Below are 17,401 nucleotides of genomic sequence, written 5' to 3' on the forward strand. Positions count from 1 at the left end.
CCTCAGATCTTTTTTTAAGCTGCAACTGAACATTCACAGAAAAACTAAAATAGTCTGAAGCAGCTCTGGTTACCAGTTGTGATGGGTTTAAGTTCCAATGTCCTGATACCACTCATCTGTTTTCCTCCTTTTCTGAGCCTTTTCAAAATCGAGTTCCAGGAACACAGTCTCGCACCCCAGATGCCTGCCTACTTCTCTTGCCTATTTTCTACATGAAACCCACCAGGAGACTGCAGCTCCCAAGGAGGAATCTAGTCCTACCTCAGTTATCAAAGAATCTTCTGGAAGATTCAGAATCAGCTGGACCTCTCCCAGGGTGGCCAGCAATCCTGGTTCCCATGGCTGTCGCAGCAGCCAAACAGCATGGAATACACATCAGATGGATATCTACCTCTGGCCCTTCCAAACTGTCCAGGTTTCTCTGCTACCCCGTTCTTGTACTCCCTCCTGCATGCTCCTAATACCAACAGCTACACCTGCCCTTCAGAGAGCTCACCCACCAGCCTGCATCAGAACCAGCCACTGCGTTAGCACCCTCCGTCGTATGACACACTCCAACCATGCTGCGAGGCTCCACCCTGCCCGATACCAAGTACACATTTTATCTCTATCTGGTTTACATAGGATTTGTTATTTTAAACATTCATTCCCTCTGTCCTACAAAGGACATGCATACAAATACACGCGCAGAAAGCCACCATGCAGCTCCAGACAATGCCAGCACAGGAGCCCTTCAATAACTCAGCAGCAGCAATAAAGGCCTCATATTATTCTGGCAGTGATACCAGGCAGTCCTCAACCAGATGGATGTATTTGTAAATAAGGCAGATCAGTTTTGTCAGGTTGTAATTGGTTTTAGAACAAGCAATTCCCACAATGACAAACAATTAAAGAGCACAGAGCTCCCACAGCATGTAACACTGAACGGGGTTTTAGAAGAGGGGCAAAAGCAGAGGAGAGCAATGGAAGTCCTACCAATACTACACAAACAGTTTCATCCTGGTGGGCCTAAGGATGCCACCTATGAGAACGGGACAACCCAGCACCACTGTCAGGGTGCCTCTTCCACCTCCACCATTCAAGCTGCAACTAGAGCCACAGCAAACACTTTGGCAATTCAGAACCTGCAAGGATCAGCTGTCCTTCCCTCTTGGCAAGTCAGCTGGATGGCAGGCAAACAAGGAACAGTTAGGGTACCAGGAAACCTGAGAGTCTTCACACAGAGATGCTACTGGGGATAAGGAGTTCTTTCCAGCAAGCTGTGCACGCATGCAGCCTGGTAAAGACCCCCAGAAAACATAAGGAAGAGGTCATTGGCGATTTTCTTTCTTTCAAAGGCATATTGCCACCACGAATTTCTGCAAGCTCAGTAGTTAGTTTGGTGTCCATAAGTGTCTTATTTTGTTGTCACTGTAAGGTACACCATGGACAAGGACCCTGCAGCAAACACCAGTGACAATGTGACCACCATTCACAAGTCCTTGGCACACTGATGAGACTACAAGTGCTGGAAACCAAGAGGATAGCCGGGGTTCGTGCCTGCCTCTCACTCACAGCTGCAGAACTCCTGAGGATAAGACCTGTGACTGTTCCCATGACCAACCACCACTCTCATGTGGAGCTTACCACCGAAGCTCTGTGCAAACTAACTGCAGTCCAGAGCAGCTGGACTGCCTCCGCAATGACAACATCCTACAGCTAATAAACAAGGGGCCCATTTCACCATATTCAGACCAAAGAACCAGTTCTGCTGGTGTGATCATCTTTAATACACTGCCTTGAACCTGCAAACCACTACCCCTCCTTATGAAATATCTCAGATGCCACCCACTGAGAGAAAACATTGTTAACCCCATTCTCCAGATGAAGAAGCTTTGGAGAGAAGAAGCCTCACCACTCAAAGCCCCAGCACCAATCCGCTCTCAAGCCTGGTGCAGGAGTCAGAACTGCAGACCTGGGTACCTGCTGCTCCCTCCAACATCAAGGAGATACCCCAGGCAAGCTGCTCCCCACGTTTCCACAGTGCACAGCACCCAGAGCTGCGATGCGTTTGGATGCAGTAAGATGCACAGCTAGCTGGACACTCTGCATCGGTTATAGAGTAAAAAGGGACATTTGCCACAAGCTGTCACAGCCCTGATGTTACACCTTCTGAGGGGACTGGGAGCACGTTTGGGTCTGGAAACAGAAAACAGCAAACAAACATTCATATCTAGCTCTGTGAAGTAGCTTCCAAGAAAGGTTCCTGAAGGTATTTTCTTGAATATTCAATTTTAATCCCCAATGCAAGTTTCATTCTGAAGAAGTTATTCTCTGGCTTTGTGACCTGCAAAATTATCTCCTTCCAGCTGGTGCCTCAGGAGAAGTACACCATCTGCTACATGCTCATCTCCCATCTGACACGGATGTCTTCTCATCACACACAAAAAGAAGTGTTTGTAAAGCAGGCGGCAACCACACCAACAGCACAACCCATGAGATGTACCAGAACATGTTGTATGATTAGGAGAGGTAAACAACGAGCATTTCTTTTCTCCTCTTCTTCCCACTCACCCTTAGTTCTGATCTGACCTCTTATATGAAACGGATCATTGTTATTCCAACAGTGTATCTCAAACTGCCATCCTGCAAGAACAATGACTACAGGAGAACTCTTTTTGTTATGGTTTCACTTTCAAGGGTTTATAGTATGACATTTTCACTTACAGTATCTTTAGTTACCGTTTCTTTAGGGGTTTTAGCAAGAATAGGTCAAGAGCATAGAAGCACTGTGCAGGAAAAACTGCTTTTAAGAAGTGAATCACTCAGCATGACATCATGCAAGGATATTAAAAGAAACAAAATTGCTTTGGAAGAACCTTTTGCTTCCCAACTCACTTGACATAGTCCAAGTTAAAACTGGTTCAATGCTGCTATTTATTTTTGCTTGGTTTGTTGCCATATCTCCTCGGGTTCTTCTTGAACTATCCAAAAAATACAATTACAGTGGAGATCCTGATTTCCAGTTTCATGTATTACAACAGTCGAAGTCCCATTCACTTGAGTGGTAAAAAAGAACAAGGCAAAACAAAAGTCCCTACAAAACATTTAGTGTATTTAGTGGAAACTAAAAGGACAAATGGTTTAAGGAAAATCTGGCATAGCAAGAGGTTAATCTTGCAGAGTTTCTGTATCTGACTGCTGCAGCCATTTCAGAGAGCTCCGACTGAGATGTCAGTCTTTCCGTTTCCTCTGTGTGCAACACTGCATGTTCAACATCTTCACGCCTTCACAGTGTGCTTACAAGCAGTTTGCTGCAGAATGACCTGTGCAGTAAGTCTTGTCTTCTCCATCTCACTCTGGCTGATGCACATACTCAGTCCTAGCCCTAAGACAGATCAGTTCCCCTAAGGTGTGAAACGAACTGGTTTCCATCACAGAGCAAGGGCAGCTGTCCCAAGTTACAGTATTTCTGTACAACACCTCAATAACTCACATTTTCCTACCCATGCTGGATGCAATCTTGCTTTCTCTGGGAGCCACAGTACATCTTCAAAACGTGAAGTCATGCGTTACATGTACCATGGTGGTGAAGATCCACCTATTTCTGCATCACAGACAGAGGAAGACATCATCCTGCCCTGAGGAGCAGACATCCTCACTTGAAAACAGGAAGCGGCAGTTGAGTTGAGCAAACAGGCAGGAGGTGGCCAGGGACCTCGACCACACTTATCACCATAGATCAGCCGATCACACAGCTTTTCAGACCTCACAACACAAGGAGGCTTCAAACAGAGGGGAACTGCACAGCACACATGCTACCCAATCGCTGTGGCAGCACAGAGGACATGTCCAACCAAAGCAGTTTCTGGTCCTCATGTGAGATGCAGAGTTCAAGCACTTGACTTTTGTTCCTGCTCCTAACTACTGCCCTCTTGCCTCCATGCCTCTGCATCACCCTGCCAGCCAAACAGGCAGAACGTTCCTGCCTGCCTCTGGAAACACTGGGAAAATAAAATCATTTCAAACAGTTTGAAACCATTATATGGGTATTTACAGAAATGCCAGAGTTACCTAACCCAGCATTTTGAACACTGCTTTGATGCTGCAAGGGAAACTATAATGTATCCAGCCAATTGTGTAATGCTCTACATGGGGATAGAAATTGGTTTCTAATCTCTCTAGCAATCACATTCCACCCTGAGGCACGATATTCGATTGTGCTGACCTCAGCATGCTTAACTGTACATAGTATTGACTGTAAAAGTACTCAGCCCTTTTGAAAATGTGCCCATCTCCAACAAGAAACAATCATCAGGAAACACTGCAAAACAAAAACACATCATGATATTCCAGCCTGTACTTGGTAAGTGTAACCCTACTAAGCAATCATGTGCAAATAACTTCCTATCAAAGTAGTTAGCATCCTCTTGCACACTACATCACTGCTGAAGTAACTCAGTGTGACAACCAACAGGTCTTTTATCCACAGTAAGAGACATACCAAAGGAGGAGCCTTTGCCAGATGTCCCACCACTGCTGGTTTCAGAGGGGTGAATACAGACAGGCTTCAGTCACTGTGGTATGAAAAGCAAGGTGAAGGATTCACTGTGACTCTTTTCTAACCTTGCAACATACATTGTGGGATTCCTCATGCAAGCAGGGACTTTAGCACATTATCTCAGAGGCATGAAGCACTACACACCAAAGTCGATGGAAGATCTCACCCATTCAAGAGGGCCTTCCCTCAGTGCCGTGCTCAACAGCAGCAGAGTCTTGTTTTCAAACAAAACTATCTTTTGGCCAGAGCAGAACTTTCCCACTCCTTAATGGTCATTTAGTGCACGCTGTCCTTTCGAGGGAGTTAGCACATCGTCCCAAGCAACAGAGGAGCGAAAACCTACAATAACGTTTTCTAAGAAGGCCTAAAACTTCTTCATCAACCAGCAGCTTATCTCCTTCCAGTGGAGGTCACTGCTGGTTAGTAGTCCACAGTCTGGCTCACAAGGTCTGCAGACACAACTTCACAACAACCACAGGTCACCTGCTGCAACATCAGGGTAAATCTGGAGTAACTAATCAGCTTTTGAGGGCAAACAAGAACAGAGATGGGGAGGGGGGAGTTAAGAAAAAGCTAAACATACTCTCTGCTTATGGCAGGGTAATCTTGGAGACAGTATTTCTTCCTTCCCTAACTGACCAGCTCAACACAGTGTCTTCTGATAACTCCCAAACAGCTTTAGTGTATCACTTTCCACTAAGGACACAAAGCAGCTTGCAACAAGGTCAATAGCACTGTTTCCATCTTGTCCTAGGCTACACACAGCCCCCTGTTTCACATTATGCTCCCACTCCATGACTAAATCCCAAACTGGACTTGCCTGCGCAAGGCTTCGCCTCCTGATCATCACTGCCTAACGATGCAACTCTGATCTTCAAGCTCTCTTGCAGCTTTAATCCTGCCACACTGCCAATACCGTCAAATGACAGATCAAAGCCTGTACCTTTAAGATTTCACACACTAACAAGCTGTCTTGATTGAAACATCATTCAGGCTCTTCCCAAATATCAATTAACCTTTTTTCACGCAAAGAAAACCTTGAACTGTCTCTAGAGCCTTTGCCAACACAAAAGCTTTAGACTGCCATACAGTTTGATCTCTAGTTCTTACTCTCTTAAGAGTTCTTCTGTAATCTGTGATTAAATTATAGCATCAGTTTAATTTCCATGAAGTAAATAGAAAAGCGGGGGGACGCAGGCTGCTACCCAAAACCTAGTTTGCTTAAAGCCATTAGATCACTAACACTGGACAGAAAGTCCCACCTATTGCAGTAGAGCCTTGTCTGACCCAGAAGCTTTGAACATCACCATCAACATAAAGAATAACTCACTGCTGGGAGTTCTCTCAGATCTCAGCCGCTGGCAGACTCTACACTGACACAGAAGCTTTCCTGAAAAGCATTTAGTTGATCTGAGTATGTCACCTTCCACTGTGTTTTAAGGAGGAATTCTAGTCACCTCGGGCAGTGGGGAAGCATTTTCATTCCACAGCAAGGGGCTTTACTCCCATGAAACAATTATTGATTAACCAGTGCATTTGACAGAGAGATATGCTGGATACACACAAGGCCAGCAACCTAACATTATCTAACTGGTGATCTTGAGCTAAGAAACCTGCTCCGGAGGTCTTCTCTAAACCAGATGTTCCATGTAGCAGACCATCGCCTCAGGCTCTAACCACACCACAGACCAGCCTCAAGACCACAGACAACAATCCAAACAAAATAAAGTTAATCGATGCTATAACATCTAAAAGGAAAACAATCTTTGGGGCTCTTCCATGGTGAAAGGGAAGCCACTGTTTCATAAGGTCCCTGACAGGGATTTCTGTTGTGGGCCTTCAGTGCGTGACAGTGTTCAACAAAGTTGGAGTTCAGAGCTGAATTTGGTCCAACAGATGGAGAAAGGCAGTGGAAAAAACCTGGCTCCCTTCTCCCTTAATGGGAATCACTGAAGCCAGACCTCTGTCTCCTGATCTCTGGTCAGTTACAGCTTTGTATCCCACTTTCATTTTCAAATATTTACTCTCACAATGCAAGCCAGACAGTAAAACACCACCGAGTCTCACCTAATCACTAGACGTAGCTTTGCTATCCGGATAATAACCGAAGCAAGAGCCATATGGATGAAATCCTTGCCCTAAAGCCATAGCCCCAAGCATTCCCAAGAGCAGCAGGATTAGCAGTCGCCCAAAGAGCAGCATCCCCTCTTCTCTAATTCACAGACACGCCACTGAGGCTCAGAGTCCTGGAGAGACAGAGCTAAAAAAAACAGGGATGCTCAACTAAGGAGCAACCTCTTTCCCTATCTGTCTGATAGAGACACAAGCAAGAAGCTGTGGACAATTTAACTCCACAGTCAGTCTAACAGATTACTGAGCTTTCCTGCACACCTGCTGTTGCTACAAGACAGAGCAATATTTTACAGAGCGACTTTGAGAAGCAAGATGCATTAGAGTGACTGCAATCCCTTGCCACACGACTGTTCCTCCCAAAGGCCTCGGTGAGAAAGGAAAGTAAAACCTTTTTTCTTCCCCTTCTTCAAAGCTACTCTTCAGTTCTGAAGGAAAAGAGCGATAGACACTAACGCAAATTCTTCTCTGAGCTGTTGGACACAGAGGGGCCCGTAGCTTTCCCAAACCCTCCCACTGCCAGACTAGCAGCCTGCAGCACCAGAAATCTTCATGGAGAACCTCCCCCTGAATGTCAGCTGGGCTTCAGCGGTCAGGAAAGGACATCAGTAAAGCTAGCAAACAGCTCTGTCATTCTGGAAGGCACACTGTATAAGGCAGCTCAGCAGCACAAGATGGGTAAGCAAGAGAACCTCACAGATGTAGCCTTCACGCAGTTTCCATCTCCCTGATCCCTCCCATCGCTCCCAGGCCAGGGGTTTCCAAACTGGGAACTCAGACCAGTACAGACACACCACTCCAAGGCCACATTCGAACAAGAACATGAGCACAAGCCATGAGGCACTGCTGTTCCCCTCAGAGCTAAATCTGGGGACCCACCTTCTAGAAGAGGCCAGGGCTGGGCCAGAAGCACCAGTTTCCACTCTGGAATTAGCCCACCACACCTTTTTTGCATATCTTTGTTTTTAAAACAAAGGGGAAGATTTAAAACAAAGAGAACAAGTTAACACAAAAGGGATGATTTAAAACAAAGAGGATGATTTAAAACCTCTTCCCTCCCTGCCATGGACAGGATCCTAACAGCTGCCTCCTCATTGATGAGTAATGACAACACTGGGACAAATAAAAGGCTGTATATTCCCCAGCCTGGCATGCGAGGGCTGCTGTGCTATCGACAGTGCCATTTTTCACATCAACTCTGAACCAAGCTGCTGACCGCTCACTGTCACTACGCAATCCCACAGCATCGTGGCAGTGAGAAACACATCAGCACTATCACACCAACTCCACCCCAGCCCAGGGAAGCTGACAACAACTACATAAACTCCCTCAGTTCAATGTCAATACTCCACTTCCTCTCTTAAAACTGTATGTTGCAATAAGCTGTTCAGGAGCTGCCTCTTCCCAAAGCACTGCAGTTGTCTTCCAGAGGAGAGACACCAAAATAGAGTCATCTCAGGCCAGGTTTTCAGAGAAAACCTTACAAGCAGGTTCTTGGAGATGTGAACAACTTAAAGTACATAGAACAACCGCAGGCACAAAGCAGGAACACCAGGAGAGGACTGGAAGCCCTAAGGAGGTCATCAGTGACAAGTACAAACCTTTATTACCACTGTCACTGTGTGGGTTCATGCTGTTTACTTGTTTCTGGGTCCTCCCTTGCTGCTATGATACACACCAATAAAATACAGAGGTGGGGCACAACACAATAGCTGTTAGTAAGAAATACTCATCTTTCTAAAGAGGAAGGTTTGCTGGCAGCTCAGCAAAAGCCTCATGGGATTAAATCAACTTTCTGGATTAAAAAGCCACCCAGGTTGTAAGAAAGGGAGATTACCTCATGGTAGCGTCACTGGAAAGTGCCATGAAGAACACAACTGTGCACGCTGCTGTGCCCCTCTCCTGCCTTGAGCCTGATGCCAGGCATTACGGGCTTGAACTGCTCCATCACCAGCTGCCTGTCAGGAGTACAGATGCCTCCAAAGTCAGTAAATGCATTTCAGGAGGTGACTGCTGTTGCTGCCATGGGTGGTGGCTTAACAGCTACTGAAACAAAGCCAAATTCAGGCAAAGAGAAAACTTAAGAGCTCAAGGGGGAAGGTTTCCCCCCACCTTCAATGGGCCAGTAGAAGGAGAGAGTAAATCCTGCTCCTGACAGGTGCTGAAACTGTGTGCGCAGAACTTAAAATACTACACCTTGCAGAGGCTTATAAATATCTGTTAAGCACCTGAAGCACATTTAGTGCTGCACTCTTAGGGCCCTTAAAACTCTTCACCTGGAACCAGGACTAGCTACAGGCCATGAGTAAGTGTTGTAAGAGGTTTTTACTGTTACCAGGGAAAAGGGTAGATTGACAAATAGTGGCCAAAGACAAGCAATAGCAACCGCAGTGCCTTGGCACTCTCCAGTTCAATCTCCTGCACCAGCACCACGAGGCCAACTGCCCGGCTCTGGTGAGGCAGTGCCTGGTGCTGCACCCACACAGAGCTGATGCTGAGAGCATCAGGTCACACATCAGCTGTGTCTGACCCACAGCAAGGAATCCAAGCACACATGCACACACATCTCTGACCAGTCACCACAAGCTGGCAGCTCCTCCTTCCCACTGACCACAGAGGAGGCCCAAATCCAAGGCATTTTAGGAGGGTCGATCCCACCAGCAACTGAACAGAACCACTGATGGCTGGCTGCATGCAGGAGCCTGCTGGCTTCAGTTGAACCATCCCAGCCTCCATCAAAGCACTCAGGACGTTAGCTTTGCAGGAAACATCTCTAATAGATTCAATTTGTTTCCATTAGAGACTGCCAATTCATCTTTATTATGAATCACATACATACTTTCTGCTATTCTTTGCATATGGCTGTCCCTGCACATTGAGGTCTCATGTAAAACCAGGACCACACTATCAGACACCACTGAGGAAACACAACAGATAACAGGAAGATAGCAACAAGTAAATCACCATGGGAATCAACTGAACAAGGAGCAGTGCTGAGCAGTTACTCTGAAGTCTCACAGCAGAAACTAGATCAGATTCATCTATTCTGCTATCTGTTGCCAATGACTCCACTGATGCCGACAGCTACACCAAGACATGCCAGCTGGCCCTCAGGTCACACTTCCCCACATTTTGCTAAGCAAAACAATTAAGTCAATGGAAATTTTATATCCCTTTCCGTGATTAATATTTAGCAGTTTCCCAAAAAGGTGGAACTTCTCTTTTGCACAGAACCATTTTATTAAATGGGCTGTCAAGTTTCAAGCCTTGATGCCTCTTCCAATTGGGAGCCCTGCTTCCCTCCTGAGCAAGCCATAATCCCAGAAAATAATTTGGTATGGGAATTATCCCAAGAATTTCTGAGCTAAGTGGAAAGAGAGGAATAGGCAGCAGTTGATAACAGACATAAAAGAAGGAATGCAGCTACTGCAATAGAAAAAGTAAAATGAAGCTAAAAACTAATGACAAATCAATGTAAGCACACATTAGTTTTCTGTGGCCCCAGGTTTGCAAGCCTTTTTAATGGTTTTATATGCTAAATCCATCAAAACTGTAATTCTATTATCAATTTACACAGCAACTAAGAGTCCTAGAAGTGCAAGAAATCATCCCTTCATCGCTATGCAGCCAGGTGCACCATTTAAAGACTACTGTCTTTAAGATCACCAGGGATGCTTTTCACCAGCCAGCCATCTGACAGCAAAAGATGCCACTGACTCACAGCAGTCTTCCTGCCAACAATAACCAAACAGATCATACAATGACCCGGCTTTTGCCAGAGCTAAAGAAAAGCTTCAGGAAGCAATATGAAATTAAACAGCCAACTAACATGATGCCCAATTTTCTGCAAGATTTACAACCTCGACCCTTGGATGGCTGCATCTACATAATTAACATTGGTTAGCTTTAGTGCATTAAAGCATCAAGTCATGCACCTGACAGTAATGAGGAAAAGACATTTGTTTATTTTTCTGGCCAGATAAACCAATTAAAATTGCATGTCTGAAAACATTCGCTTTAAATCGTACATCCAAGGATCTACTGTATTCTGTATTCCACAAGTAGCTTTAAAGTGGCAGTTGTAAATACGCAGCCACATCTTTGGCCATTTATTTTTAATGCGACCATTCCTGTCTGCAAACCTCAGACAGACAAATAAGAAAACCTGCCTCCTAAAATGTGCCCTTAATATTTTCTTTCTGGTACCATCAAGCAAGCATCTGCTGGCAATCCTGGGGACAACTCTCTGCTGGCAGCTAAAGAAGGATGCAGATGAGAAGCAGAAGGCAAGGACGGACCCACAGTGTGATAACTGACAGGAGAGACCACACCATGGGACGGTGCCTGTCAGCGATGCGTGTGTTCAGGAGGGGTGAAAGAGAGAGGTCTCCATGCACAGGCAGATGGCAAACACTGCGGATTGCCGCAAGGACAGCCAGCCTGCAGCAGCCACGGGCAGCAATGATTCGGTATTTCCACTCCTAGAAACAGAGTGGGAGCAGCACCGACCCAAAGCCTGTACCACCACCAACAGTGTGTAGCTATGCCCCAGCTATTAGCCCCCCCAGCCCTCTGCAACATCCAGCAAGAGGGTGTGCAGCGGCAGCACGCACTCAGCCCTGCGCACACGCAGCACACACCCTTTATCTCTTCAAAGCATTTCCAGGACAACTCCTTCCCACCATGAGAAAAGCAGGCACAATTCTCCAGGGAGGGAATAAGATAGAGCTGTTACGGCTGACAGATCACCCCTGTGCACAAAGATTACTCACCAGTTAAACTCCACTTACGCCAATCATGCACCCCCCATAAAGTGTGGGCTCATCGATTTTTTTAACTGAGGGTGCAGCACCCTGGAGCACAGGAGGTCGGGGCAGGGCTCAGTTATTGACAGGCTGCCCCTGAACCATCCGGGGCCTTTGCTCTATTCCCAACAGCCTGGGCAAGAGGGCTTTCAGCAAAACCTTCCTACAGACCAAGCGTAAGCAACACTTTTTATTTCTCCTCCCCACCACCACCACATTATTCCCAGCTGTTTGTGAGTAACTCTCTAGTAATACCTGGGCAAGTGAGGGTGTTTATGCATTTCAGGCACTGCACATTGGTTACTGCTTTGTGAGAGCCCCAGGAGCAGACGCCTCACACCTTCCCAGCTGCCCAGTGGATCAGGCTGGCCAGCACCCTGAACGCTTCCAGTCACCTCCAACATCCATCTTTTAAAAGCATTTTAAACACACCTCTGCTGTGAATTACTCTTCCGCCCATGCCAACATGTTCCCTGGAGTTCACATCCAGGGTTTTCCAGCTTTCTCCCTGCTATCTTCTTGACCACACCATGGGTCCATCCCTGTACTGCAGTCAGATTTCAAACCCACCCTCTGTAACAAGACACCACTTCTTCACATTTTCATCTATCATCTTCCTACTTCAGGTATTCCTTGGCAACATTTTCTTTGTTAGTCTCACTTGCCACCACTCCCCCTTTTCTTTCTCCCTATTTCTTTTCCATTTTAGTCTTTCTCTGGAGATTTGGGTAACTGTCTCCATCAAGTTAGCACGAGTTTAGATATGAATAGGATAACAACTAAATCCCTGAAGGAAATAAATGGGGTATTTGGATAATGAGGTGGCCTACATGAAATCCCTAGGTCAAGCCAAGAGAGACTAAGCTTCACAGAAGGGGAGCAGAAGTGGAGGTGGGTGTTTATGGTCACTGTCACAGCCTCAGAAGAAGGTCTAGATGATGACGAACTCTCCCCATGTCGGGTTTTGCTGATACCAAGGACACACAGGTTGTATTTGCACAGGCAGTACACAACTAACCAAAGAAAAAGCCCCACTCCCTCTGCAGAGTGTCCTCCGCAGCCAGTTCAACTGGGGTCCCCACCAACCACCAACATATCACTAAACATTTCTGCCCAGTTACATTTTCTTTCGCCTCTCCTATTTAGCAATGAAGCACAGGGCACAACAGACCTCTGTGCCAATTCCTCTGGACTCAGATGTTGCTAAACTGTCCTCTAACATTTTAGCAACACAGGAAGGTCAGAGCTGCCCTGATCCCTGCAGGGAGGTGACAGTGAGGGTGACAGCTGTCAAGACACAGCCACGAGCACCAGAGCCCCTTCACCTCACCAAGGTCACCCCAAGACCACCTTGGTCCTGTGGCTGAGCTGATGCTCCTCCGGGATGGAGCTGCCACCACCTCAAAGGTAGCGAGCAGGCAGCACACACAGACGCTGGGGTCTGACTCTGCTTGCCTTGCCCCAGCTTCAGGCACAGTTAATCCCCAGCCACATGGGAATTAACCTTTATTCACACGAAAACACAGACCAAGTACCCAAAACCAGAAAACAGACACTTCTGGAGGTATAATTAGGTACAGAAGAGTATAAAGGAAATTATTACTGGTCCATTAGCAAACTCTGTGTTACAGCTGCCCAAAACGTGATTGCTGTGGTGCAATAAAACACCCTTCTACATAGCCCCAGCATTAACCAACATATGGAAACCATGAGGCTACAGAAGTCGGGCCAAGAATGATCATGGCAAATGAATATTCCAGTTACAAACAACAACAAGAAAAAACACTGGCAATGTCTGCAGTAAAGCTTTTGGCACAGATCAGACCCTGTCCTGCTTCCAGCTACCCCTCTGCAGCCCCAAGCATCCAAGAAGCAGGAGCTGCGTGGCCCAGCACATCATCAAGAAGATGGAGACGTGGGGCAGGCTCCATGAATAAATGCAAATCCCCTCCCATAAAACAGAACAATACCACAGGCTAAAAGAATATTTCATCTGCTTAACTACTGGGTGCAATAACATCAATTTGCCCAAATTACACACAAGCAGAAAGGTAATTGGCACTGAGCAGAGCATGTTGTGACTGCTACTTCACTCTTCAAAGCCAACTACAAAAGACTGAAATGCACGAAAGTAAACAATGGCACAAAATCAACAGACAGCCCCTTCCCCAAATCCCTCCATCTGGCACTGCACTGTAGCATTTCAGCAGCTACTTCTTCAAAATGATGAGACATCATTCAGCCAAGCTCAGGATCCAACACGCCAAGTGACCTCTAGAGAAGGCAGGAAACCTGTTCTGTTTGCACACTCAAGGGTTAACTTGCAGGAAAGCTATTGTATATTTTTTTAATTAACTCTCTCTTAACCAGAGACTTGAACATAACAAAATGGTGATCGTGTACCTGTATAAAACAGCCTTCCAAGGGGAGATTGGAGCCAATTTTATATAACAGCAAAGGGACTTGAAGGGGGCAACTCAATGAGAAGGCATTCAGTAAGCAGTTAAGTACCTTCAGCTGAAAGTGGGAAAAGGAATTGCCATCAACTAACAGGATGAGGAATTGTTGCAATGAGGAACAGATTTACAAACTGAAGTTACCAAAAAATATCAGTTCATACAGTTTGCTACCAATACTAAAACTCCCATTTTTGAAGTAGAGGGATGGCTACACAGACCGATTCGTTCCCGTCTGACCACACACACTCTGACACACTTGGCCTTTCACCAGGCTGCAGGCATTTGTGATGTTTCAGAGTGTACCAACTTTTCCATAATGACTCTAACTGTCATAAAAATTAATCCGGAGCCTGGTGGGTGATGCTTAGCAGTCTCAACAGACACAACCACTAATGATGTTCTTCTCCAATATTTATTAACAAGGCGGTCTGCTTCCCAAGGTCTTCATCCTGCAATAACGCTGGGACTTGCATAATAATGATTATGTCCCTTGAAGTCACTGGGCCTGATGCGCGGCGAAGTTCCTTACGTAAGACCCGCAAGATCAATGTGCTTCCTACCGGGCGGCCCGGGCAGAGCTCACTCTGCAGACACCGGCATCAGCAGGTTCCCTCCCGCTACCGCTCCCGAGCTGCCGCGCAGCCCGCAGCCCCGGCGCTGCCCAGGTGGATGCCGGCCGCAGCCTCGCACCTCCCTCCCCATTCACCGGGAGCCGACTCGGGTTAGGGCTCAGCAATCAGCGACCGCGGGCGCTCCGCACGCCGAGCTTCCCGCAGGGCGATGGCACCGGCCGTGCTCGCTACCTCCGCGGAACCGGGCGCGACGGGAAGGTGCCCGAGGAAGGGAAGGCACCAGGGGCAGCGGCCCAGGGAGGTCAGGGCGGTGCAGGCCCCGCAGACAGGGCCAGCCACCGCCCGCCCCGCCCCGCACACAAAGGCGGGCACCGCATCCGTGCCCCGCCGCCCGCCCCGCAATGCAGCGGCCGCACTCCGCACCTTTGACTTGCGCCTCGTAGTCGGCGATGATCTCTTTGTCCTTCTTGAACCTGCCCTGCGATGACATCTTGCGGGGGGGCCCGGGCTCCGCCGGGACACCCGCCGCGCTCCGCCGCTCCGCGCACCGCCGGCCCCGCCGCTTCACCCGCCCGCGGCCCCACCGCCGCCCGCGGCTGCCTTCATTGGCGGTGCCGGGGACACAGCGCGCCGCACACAGCCCGGCGGGAGCCGCGGCGCCACCGGCCTCCGCACCGAGCCGAACCCAACCGCGCTCCGCCGCCAGCCGAGGCGAGGCGGGGCCCTGCTGCCGATCCCGCGCTCAGGTTGCGCGCTGGGCGAGGCGGGGCCGCCGTAAGGGGCGGGGCGGGGCGGGACGGGACGCGCGTCCCCGCGCCCCTTCCAGTCCCTCCCGGCGGGGACCGGTCCTTGTGGGCGCGGTGCCCCTGGCGGAGGGGCCGCTGGTGGGAAGGGGGGATGCAGAAGGCTCTGTCGTGGGAGGGAGGCAGGGAGGGAACTGCCGCCTCCCCATCCTCAGCCCCGGTCCCGGGTCAGCAGGGCCCGGATCGTACCGCCGCTGTGTTCCCGCAGCTCCGTTAACCGGCGCACACGGTCCTGCGCCGCCCCCAGGCGCGGTGCTCCCCGCCGTGGCGAGGCCCGGCCGCGCTGACCCCGGCACCGCACGGATCTGCTGCGGCCTCTGTATCTCCCCGTTTCCCAAAGGGCAGGGCTGGGATCTCGTTCTTCAGCCCCGCCAGAGCTGCCCTCTCGCAGCCGCGGCACACGCTGCCTGCCGACGAGTCAGTTTCCGTACTGCGGCAGGGCACCGGGCTGGAATCTGCTCTCCGAGGCTGAAGTATCAGATACCACACTGTTAACCCGTATAGTGGATTTGACAGCTGAGGTACCCGGGTGGGCGCCATCACAGCACCCTTGTCCTCAGCACCCCTTGCAGCTCCCCCTTGCCCCCATGACCACACGTCTAAGCCGTACCTACAGGCCAACATCCAGCCACAATGGGTGTATCAGCACAAAAGCAGTAATAAACATGAGTACAGTGGCAAGGGAGAGGTTTATGGCACATATTAAACTCAAAGGCCATTTGGCTCAAGCTGGAATATCTTTTGGCTGGTGCTGTCTTTTGAAACTGCATTGGGAAAGCAGCAGGTCCCAAAACACAGCAAGCCCTGTTGTTCAGAGTGACAAACACAAGTTTGGTTTTGGTTTTCCAGCCCCAGGAGAAGGCCCATCACACACATAAAAGGCCATTTTGAGGAGAGAAACTCCTGCTTTGGGTAACACAGAGCATCACCTTGTGGTGCGTCTGTAAGCTGGCTTGTGGAGGTAGCGCTTCGTTCTCCCTTCCGTAATCCATCTCTACATTAGTGCTGGCCCTCGGTCAATCACAGAAGTACATTTGTTTTGGAAAAATCCTGTTTGGAAAAACCACAGTACAAAAGGCTGGGCTCTGTAAGTGCCCCATGTTTGGGGCAGCCTCCCCAGGCACTGCTGTACTGCTTCAGCTTCTCATCAGTCCTCCCCTGGAAAGTGTGTTTTCTAGCACTACATCCCCCCCCAGGGTTTGGAACTGTGAGTGTTGAGGGGGCAGAATTAACTGCAAACCAAAGTGGCATCTGACTACACTGCTGTCCAAAGGCACACATTTACAAGTGAAGAGGCAGCTTGAGGGGTGGGCCATGGGAGCCTCTCACCAGGCAGGCACTGGCTCGGCAGTCCCAGCACCCATGAGAGCAGCCTCCCCTCTCTCTGGGCTGGGAAAGCTGGCATCCAGGGCAGCTAAATTAGGGGTGTACATGTTGGGAAATCTCTTCTGTGTGGGCACCATTTGTGCAGAAACAGAGCCTTGCAAATAACGACAGAAACGTTCAGTTCAGACCCCCTTGCAAGATAGGGGTGTGACACATGGAGGACTGGGAAGCGAGAGGGAAACCCACCTTGCAGACTAAGGGTCTGACCTTAAGGAGTTCAGGGTGCTTGGATTTCATCCAGAAGCTGTTTTGAGAGAGGGGCTGCACTTGAGCAGATTTGTCATTTTTTGTTACCAACTAGGAAAAAAAGGGGGAAAAAACAGGGAAAATCTGCTCATTCCATCAGAAAGAGCTATGCTATTTAAGGCTCTTTTCCAGGGGTTTTCTGCTTGAGTAAGAAAGATCATTTAGGAGCCTGTGTCATGAAAAGACCCTTACACTTCTGTCAGCAGAGAGTTTTCAAAGCCGCACGTACAAGTGCCCATGTGGCAATGCCTGTGAGCACAGCCTCTTGGGAAGCCAGGCCCACTGTGTGTTTCCCCTGTCCAGCCCCAGCTACACTCCGATTACTGCGCTGCACAATGAATCCTTTTGTTGGTGTCTTGTGTGGAGTGAATTCAGGCAGATTTGATGATTCACAATTATTCTGCCAGCTTACAAAAAATAAACCAAGCCTATTAAACAAATAATTTACCTAGCCCTAGCA

The 17,401-nt window shown here is 48.6% G+C and overlaps 1 protein-coding gene across 4 annotated transcripts in view; it reads right to left on the minus strand.

Moving 5' to 3' along the window:
- SRGAP3 (SLIT-ROBO Rho GTPase activating protein 3) overlaps positions 1 to 15,192 on the minus strand; it is a 112,370-nt gene extending 97,178 nt beyond the window's left edge. For 3 of the 4 annotated variants that reach the window (XM_057417730.1, XM_057417731.1, XM_057417732.1), the window contains exon 1: positions 14,930 to 15,192. In XM_057417730.1, the coding sequence (XP_057273713.1) occupies positions 14,930 to 14,996 (67 nt within the window). In that variant the 5' untranslated portion in view covers positions 14,997 to 15,192. The remainder of the gene's footprint in view (positions 1 to 14,929) is intronic. The other variant, XM_057417729.1, reaches the window with a different exon arrangement.
- Positions 15,193 to 17,401: the final 2,209 nt, after the last annotated feature.

The sequence above is a fragment of the Pezoporus wallicus genome, unplaced genomic scaffold (genome assembly GCF_028554395.1).
Source record: "Pezoporus wallicus isolate ANWC-B61680 ecotype Strahan unplaced genomic scaffold, APGP_CSIRO_Pwel_v1 contig_8542, whole genome shotgun sequence".
NCBI lineage: Eukaryota > Metazoa > Chordata > Aves > Psittaciformes > Psittacidae > Pezoporus > Pezoporus wallicus.